Source organism: Ascaphus truei, chromosome 20 (assembly GCF_040206685.1).
Source record: "Ascaphus truei isolate aAscTru1 chromosome 20, aAscTru1.hap1, whole genome shotgun sequence".
Classification (NCBI taxonomy): Eukaryota; Metazoa; Chordata; class Amphibia; order Anura; family Ascaphidae; genus Ascaphus; species Ascaphus truei.
In genome coordinates, this window is record NC_134502.1 from 7,672,641 (window position 1) to 7,681,358 (window position 8,718).

At 57.1% G+C, this 8,718-nt stretch overlaps 1 protein-coding gene across 1 annotated transcript; it reads left to right on the top strand.

Annotated features, from left to right (window-relative positions):
- Window positions 1-6,461: 6,461 nt before the first annotated feature.
- LOC142471277 (uncharacterized) lies at window positions 6,462-8,131 on the top strand. The gene has a single exon (XM_075578098.1). It carries the CDS (start codon window positions 6,543-6,545, stop codon window positions 7,905-7,907), a length of 1,365 nt encoding a protein of 454 aa, XP_075434213.1. The 5' UTR covers window positions 6,462-6,542; the 3' UTR covers window positions 7,908-8,131.
- Window positions 8,132-8,718: the final 587 nt, after the last annotated feature.

Genomic DNA, 8,718 nt, shown 5'->3' on the forward strand with positions numbered 1-8,718 from the left:
GAGATGGGTTGGAGCAGAGAGGGAGATGGGGTGGTGCGGAGATGGGGTGGAGTGGAGAGGGAGATGGGGTGGTGCGGAGAGGGAGATGGGGTGGAGCGGAGAGGGAGATGGGGTGGAGCGGAGAGGGAGATGGGGTGGAGCGGAGAGGGAGATGGGGTGGAGCGGAGAGGGAGATGGGGTGGAGCGGAGAGGGAGATGGGGTGGAGCGGAGAGGGAGATGGGGGAGAGCGGAGAGGGAGATGGGGGGGGGGAGCGGAGAGGGAGATGGGGGGGAGCGGAGAGGGAGATGGGGGGGAGCGGAGAGGGAGATGGGGGGGAGCGGAGAGCGAGATGGGGGGGTGCGGAGAGGGAGATGGGGGGTGCGGAGAGGGAGATGGGGGGGAGCGGAGAGGGAGATGGGGGGGAGCGGAGAGGGAGATGGGGGGGAGCGGAGAGGGAGATGGGGGGGTGCGGAGAGGGAGATGGGGGGGTGCGGAGAGGGAGAGAGATGGGTGCAGGGATATGGGGGAGGGGAGGGAGCGGACAGGGAGATGGGGGGAGCAGAGAGGGAGATGGGGGGCTGCGGAGAGGGAGAGAGATGGGTGCAGTGATATGGGGGAGGGGAGGGAGCGGACAGGGAGATGGGGGGAGTAAAGGGAGAGAGATGGGGGGGGGCAGAGAGAGAGATGGGGGGAGCGGAGAGGGAGATGGGGGGAGCAGAGGGAGATGGGGGCCTGGGGGGAGCGGAGAGGGAGATGGGGGGAGCGGAGAGGGAGATGGGGGTCTGGAGGGAGCGGATAGGGAGATTGGGGGTAGAGCGCGTGGGTGGGTGAGCAGGGGGGTGTGGGGAGAGCACGGGGGTGGGTGAGCCCGGGGGCGGAGGGGGGAGAGAGCAGGCGGCAGAGGGGGGAGAGAGCAGGCGGCAGAGGGGGGAGAGAGCAGGCGGCAGAGGGGGGATAGAGCAGGGGGCTGAGGGGGGAGAGAGCAGGGGGCTGGAGGGGGGAGAGAGAGCAGGGGGGCGGAGGGGGAGAGAGAGGGGGGGCGGAGGGGGAGAGAGGGGGGGGCGGAGGGGGGAGAGAACAGGGGAGCGGAGGGGGGAGAGAGCAGGGTGGCGGAGGGGGGAGAGAACAGGGGGGCGGAGGGGGGAGAGAACAGGGGGGCGGAGGGGGGAGAGAACGGGAGCGGACGGGGGAGAGAGAGCATGGGGCGGAGGGGGGAGGGTGTGGGGCAAACGGGGTGGTGGGTGGTGGGGGGCAAACGGGGTGGTGGGGGTGGGGGGCAAACGGGGTGGTGGGGGTGGGGGGCAAACGGGGTGGTGGGGGTGGGGGGCAAATGGAGTGGTGGGGGGCAAACAAAGTGGTAGGGGTGGGGGGCAAATGGAGTGGTGGGGGTGGGGGGCAAACGGAGTGGTGGGGGTGGGGGGCAAACGGAGTGGTGGGGGTGGGGGGCAAACGGAGTGGTGGTGGGCAAACGGAGTGGTGGGGGTGGGGGGCAAACGGGGTGGGGGGCAAACGGGGTGGTGGGGGGCAAACGGGGTGGTGGGGGTGGGGGGCAAACGGGGTGGTCGGGGTGGGGGCCAAACTGAGTGGCGGTGGGGGGCAAACTAAGGGGGGTGGAGGTTCAAACTAGGGGTGGGGAGCAAACTAATGGGGTTGGGGGGCAAACTGAGTGGGGGTGGGGGGCAAACGGAGTGGCGGGGTGGGGGTGGGGGGAAACGGAGTGGTGTGGGGGGCAAACGGAGTGGCGGGAGGGTGCCAAGCGGTGGTGGGATGGTAGCAAACTGGGGGGAGGGGGGCAAACGGGGGGTGATAGGGGTGGGGGGAAAACGGGGGTGGTGGTGGGGAGGGGGGCAAATGGGGGTGGTGGTGGGAGGGGGGCAAATGGGGGTGGTGGTGGGAGGGGGGCAAATGGGGGTGGTGGTGGGAGGGGGGCAAACGGGAGTGGTGGTGGGAGGGGGGCAAACGGGGGTGGTGATGGGGGGGGAGGGAGTGGAGGGGGAGACGGGAGCGGAGGGAGAGAGATGGGGGAGAGGGAGATGGGGAGAGCGGAGAGGGAGATGGGGGATTGTGGAGGGAGAGAGAGATGGGGAGGGGGTGCGGAGAGTGAGATCGGTGGGGGGAGCGTAGAGGGAGATGGGGTGGAGCGGAGAGGGAGATGGGTGGAGCGGAGAGGGAGATGGGGTGGAGCGCAGAGGGAGATGGGGGGAGCGGAGAGGGAGATGGGGGGCTGCGGAGAGGGAGAGAGATGGGGGGGGCAGAGAGAGAGATGGGGGGAGCGGAGAGGGAGATGGGGGAGCGGAGAGGGAGATGGGGGGAGCAGAGGGAGATGGGGGCCTGGGGGGAGCGGAGAGGGAGATGGGGGGAGCGGAGAGGGAGATGGGGGTCTGGAGGGAGCGGATAGGGAGATTGGGGGTAGAGCGCGTGGGTGGGTGAGCAGGGGGGTGTGGGGAGCACGGGGGTGGGTGAGCCCGGGGGGCGGAGGAGGGAGAGAGAGCAGGCGGCAGAGGGGGGATAGAGCAGGGGGCTGAGGGGGGAGAGAGAGGAGGGGGGAGAGAGCAGAAGGCCGGAGGGGGGAGAGAGAGCAGGGGGCCGGAGGGGGGAGAGAGAGCAGGGGGCCGGAGGGGGGAGAGAGAGCAGGGGGGCGGAGGGGTGGAGGAGAGAACAGGGGGCGTAGGGGGGAGGGGAGATAGCAGGGGGACGGAGGGGGGAGGAGAGAGCAGGGGAGTATAGAGGGGAGAGAAAATGGAGTGACACTCACTCACAGAGACACACACAGACAGAGAGACACACACACTGACTCACACACTCATACAGAGACAGCCCCTATCCAGCCAATTACACGCCCCTCCCATGATAGCCACGCCCCCTCCCATGATAGCCACGCCCCCTCCCATGATAGCCACGCCCCCTCCCATGATAGCCACACACCCTCCCATGATAGCCACACCCTGCATAAAAGCCACGCCTCCGCACAATAGCCACACCCCCTGCATAATAGCCACGCCACCTGCATAATAGCCACGCCCCCTGCATAATAGCCACCCCCCTGCATAATAGCCACCCCCCACATAATAGCCCCCCCCTGCATAATAGCCACCCCCCGCATAATAGCCACCCCCCGCATAATAGCCACCCCCCCCGCATAATAGCCACCCCCCCCGCATAATAGCCACCCCCCCCCGCAGAATAGCCCCCCCGCAGAATAGCCCCCCCCCGCAGAATAGCCCCCGCCCGCAGAATAGCCCCCCCCCCCGCAGAATAGCCCCCCCTGCAGAATAGCCCCCCCGCAGAATAGCCCCCCCCAGAATAGCCCCCCCCCGCAGAATAGCCCCCCCGCAGAATAGCCCCCCCGCAGAATAGCCCCCCCGCAGAATAGCCCCCCCTGCAGAATAGCCCCCCCTGCAGAATAGCCCCCCCGCAGAATAGCCCCCCCCCGCAGAATAGCCCCCCCCGCAGAATAGCCCCCCCGCAGAATAGCCCCACCCCCCGCGAATAGCCCCACTCCCACAGAATAGCCCCACCCCCCCGCAGAATAGCCCCACCCCCCGCAGAATAGCCCCACCCCCCGCAGAATAGCCCCCCCCCGCAGAATAGCCCCCCCCCGCAGAATAGCCCCACCCCGCAGAATAGCCCCACCCCGCAGAATAGCCCCACCCCGCAGAATAGCCCCACCCCCCGCAGAATAGCCCCACCCCCCCGCAGAATAGCCCCACCCCCCGCAGAATAGCCCCACCCCCCGCAGAATAGCCCCACCCCCCGCAGAATAGCCCCACCCCCCGCAGAATAGCCCCACCCCCCCGCAGAATAGCCCCACCCCCCGCAGAATTGCCCCACCCCCCGCAGAATTGCCCCACCCCCCGCAGAATAGCCCCACCCCCCGCAGAATAGCCCCACCCCCCGCAGAATAGCCCCACCCCCTCGCAGAATAGCCACCCCCTCGCAGAATAGCCACCCCCTCGCAGAATAGCCACCCCCTCGCAGAATAGCCACCCCCTCGCATAATAGCCACCCCCTCGCATAATAGCCACCCCCTCGCATAATAGCCACCCCCCCGCATAATAGCCACCCCCCCGCATAATAGCCACCCCCCGCATAATAGCCACCCCTCCCGCATAATAGCCACCCCCCCCGCATTCCACCCCCTGCATAATAGTCCCCCCCCCCGCATAATAGCCACCCCCCCGCATAATAGCCACCCCCCCGCATAATAGCCCCACCCCCCGCATAATAGCCCCACCCCCCGCATAATAGCCCCACCCCCCCATAATAGCCCCACCCCCCCCATAATAGCCCCACCCCCCGCATAATAGCCCCACCCCCGCATAATAGCCCCACCCCCTGCATAATAGCCCCACCCCCCGCATAATAGCTCCACCCCCCGCATAATAGCCCCACCCCCCGCATAATAGCCCCACCCCCCGCATAATAGCCCCACCCCCCGCATAATAGCCCCACCCCCCGCATAATAGCCCCACCCCGCATAATAGCCGCCACCCCCGCATAATAGCCGCCACCCCCCGCATAATAGCCACCCCCCCGCATGCCACCCCCCCGCATGCCACCCCCTGCATAATAGCCACCCCCCTGCATAATAGCCACCCCCCCGCATAATAGCCCCACCCCCCGCATAATAGCCCCACCCCCCGCATAATAGCCCCACCCCCCCGCATAATAGCCCCACCCCCCCGCATAATAGCCCCACCAACCCGCATAATAGCCCCACCCCCTGCATAATAGCCCCACCCCCCGCATAATAGCCCCACCCCCCGCATAATAGCCCCACCCCCCGCATAATAGCCCCACCCCCCGCATAATAGCCCCACCCCCCGCATAATAGCCCCGCCCCCCGCATAATAGACACGCCCCCCGCATAATAGCCACGCCCCCCGCATAATAGCCACGCCCCCGCATAGTAGCCACGCCCCCCCGCATAATAGCCTCGCCCCCCGCATAATAGCCACGCCCCCCGCATAATAGCCACGCCCCCCGCTCGTGCTCTAAAAAAATTGCCGAGCGCTCGTGCTTGGAGAGTTGGTGATGTCACCACTTTCAAGCATGAGCGAGCTCAGCGGCAGCGGGGCTGCAACCTTGGAGATCGGTCTCTTCAGCAGGGCTGGGCGGTCTCTTCAGCGGGGTTTGCCGGTGTCTCTTTAGCGGGGTTTGCCGGTGTCTCTTTAGCAGGACTGGGCGGTCTCTTTAGCAGGGCTGGGCGGTCTCTTTAGCAGGGCTGGGCGGTCTCTTTAGCAGGGCTGGGCGGTCTGTTTAGCAGGGCTGGGCGGTCTCTTTTGCAGGGCTGGGCGGTCTCTCCAGTTGGTTTGGGCGGTCTCTTTAGCAGGGCTGGGCGGTCTGTTTAGCAGGGCTGGGCGGTCTGTTTAGCAGGGCTGGGCGGTCTGTTTAGCAGGGCTGGGCGGTCTCTTTTGCAGGTTTGGGCAGTCTTTTGCAGGTTTGGGTGGTCTCTTTAGCAGGTTTGGGCGGTCTCTCCAGCGGGGCTGGGCGGTGTCTCTCCAGCGGGGTTTGGCGGTGCCTCTCAGCTTGCTGGATCAGAGTGTCTTGAGCACTGAGAGCTGTAGGCTTATTAAAGGTCTCTAACGAGCCAGCTGAGCTAATTAAGAGAGCCTGCCCTGATATTAACCTGCTCAGTGCTGGGGTCGCGCTCTGTACACAGGTTTCCCTGCAAAGCTATTAGGGAAGGCACCCTGTCACAGGGTTATCGTGTGACTGGAAAGCAAATGTAACCGGCGCTTCCTGGGTATTTCTTATACAGCTATATAGTGCAACTAATAACATACACAAGGGTTGTTACCCCAGTTTATAGTGCCACCAGTAACATAAACAAGGGTTGTTTCCCCAGTATATAGTGCACCAAGGTACAGTGACAGTACTTCATGCGTATCATCGAGGGGCGTGCCACGGAGCGGAGCCTGGGCACGGTGTGTGCGGTGTCCCCCAACCTGGCAGCGCGACGTGCGTCAGCTGCCTCATCACAGGATGCGTCACGGGGCGGAGCCCAATCCTCACAGCGCCAGACATCAGCTCTGTAGTCAGAGTAATTTATAATCACGATCCCTCCGCCTGTGTGGGCGAGATTGATAATGATCTCGGTTTTGGAACGTCAGTCTGTAATTGCCGGTATTTTCTCCCTTGTGATGTTGGGTTGTGAGTTTAGTTTGCTTATGTTACTGTATCTCAGTGGCAATCCGTGTGATAGTTACTGTCCCACAAAGCTTACACTCTATGTATACACAGCTTACACTATGTATACACACACTGCTACTATATCTCTCTCTGGGAGGCAATATCCTCACAAATTAAGTTTATTGCAATTTTGAATGCTTTTCTGCACTTCTAATTAGAAACATTTAATGAATACCTGACTTGTTACACATCTTACCATGTGTATTCTGTCTCTTTACAATCTAAAATTAAATTTGATGTTTGAAAATCATTTTTTGTATCCGATGTTAATGCTTTTCTTTACTTAAATGTTTTTCCCCAGCTGATGCATTCGTGAGCAGGAATTCCCCTGAAGGATATCACATTTTGCTCTGTTCACCAGATTGTGTAATGGAAGATACCAGTGTTACCCAAATGTATCACGGAGCAAATCACATTAGTCAGGATACACCAAGCCAGAGTCTGAGAGAAACTGTGAGCATTATGGCTAAGGAATCAACCTCACAGGAAGAAGGAAATCTCCCAGACTCCCACATTTATACCATCAGAGAACATACAGGGACAGAATATGCATCTACTCCTATTACAACGTGTAACAAAGGAAACATGAATGCAGGGAACGTTCACAAGAGCTTGTCAGTAAAAGAAAAAACATTTGTATGTTCGGATTGTGGGAGATGTTTCACATGTAACTCTGCTCTTGTAATACATCAGAGAATTCATACAGGAGAAAGACCTGCATGTTCTGAATGTGGGAAATGTTTTATCCGTAACTCTCATCTTGTTATACATCAGAGAAGTCACACAGGAGAAAGACCCTTTGTATGTTCTGAATGTGGGAAATGTTTTGCAAATAACTCTACTCTTGTTACACATCAGAAAATTCACACAGGAGAAAGACCCATTGTATGTTCTGAATGTGGAAAATGTTTCACATATAACTCTGCTCTTGTAATACATCAGAGAATTCATACAGGAGAAAGACCATTTGTGTGTTCTGAATGTGGGAAATGTTTTACCCTGAACTCTCATCTTATTACACATCAGAACATTCACACAGGAGAAAGACCATTTGTGTGTTCTGGATGTGGGAAATGTTTTGCCGATAACTCTAGTCTTGTTACACATCAGAGAATACACACAGGAGAAAGACCATTTGTGTGTTCTGAATGTGGGAAATGTTTTACCCATAACGGTAATCTTGTTAGACATCAGAGAATACACACAGAAGAAAGACCCTTTGTATGTTCTGAATGTGGGAAATGTTTTACCCAGATCTCTAATCTTGTTACACATCAGACAATTCACACAGGAGAAAGACCCTTTGTATGTTCTGAATGTGGGAAATGTTTCACATATAACTCTGCTCTTGTTACACATCAGAGAATACACACAGAAGAAAGACCCTTTGTATGTTCTGAATGTGGGAAATGTTTCACATATAACTCTGCTCTTGTTACACATCAGAGAAGTCACACAGGAGAAAGACCATTTGTGTGTTCTGAATGTGGGAAATGTTTTGCTAATAAGTCATGTCTTGTTAAACATCAGAGAAGACACACAGGAGAAAGACCATTTGTATGTTCTGAATGTGGGAAATGTTTCACATGTAACTCTTCTCTCCTTAGACATCAGAAAATACACACAAGGGAAAGATCATTTGTATGTTCTGAATGTGGGAAATGTTTTACCCGTTACTGTACTCTTGTTAAACATCAGAGAAGTCACACAGGAGAAAAACGATGTTTGCTCTAAATGTCGTCAATGTTTTGCTCACAAGTTTACTTTGTAATATAGCACTCTGAAAATTATTGATTTTATTTTTGATAAAAAAATTTTTAGAAAAACATAATACATTTCTAAACTATTATGAAATGAATGCATTTCTTGTAATTGTGGGGAATAATTTGCTTTTTATTATTTAATTTAGAAAAATGTAAGGAAAGTGTGGAATTTTTATTGTTTTTGTTTTGAAGAAAAAAAAAGTGCCAGTAATTGGAAATTCCTTATAGGATAATGTTTCTATAAATCGTTTATAATATGCGTCTCTAGTTTATTACCATAAGTTTGAGTTTTAAAATATGTGTTGTCAGGTTCTTCCTAACGTCCTGCTCTGCAGTACCCATGCACAGCCACCGGGAGTGCTGCTGAATCCTGTCCTTGCTGATATCCAGTTCTGCGGTTCCTCTCACTCAAACCTGATACCCTGCATCTGTCCTCTGTCTCTCAGCCTGCCCTATATAAACCTCCCCTTCCGGTCTCAGTGCTTGGTTATACTGGTTCCTCCAGCACCTGCTTGCTTTCCTGCTATTGCTGTTAATCCTGTTCCCTTGTTGGTGTTTCCTTTGTCTCGTCCTATTCCTGCCTCCTCGCTGCTGACCTCTGCCGTGATCTGACTACAATATATTGCCAGGTGCAAAATAATAGGAATGGCGCTCCTAAACAGTATTAAAGTGATTATATCTCTATACATTATACAAAAGTGAATGTGTGTAAGAAAACTCACCTAATACAATATTTAATCTTCTACTGCCACCCTGTGGTGATGAGTGAGAATTTTTCCTCA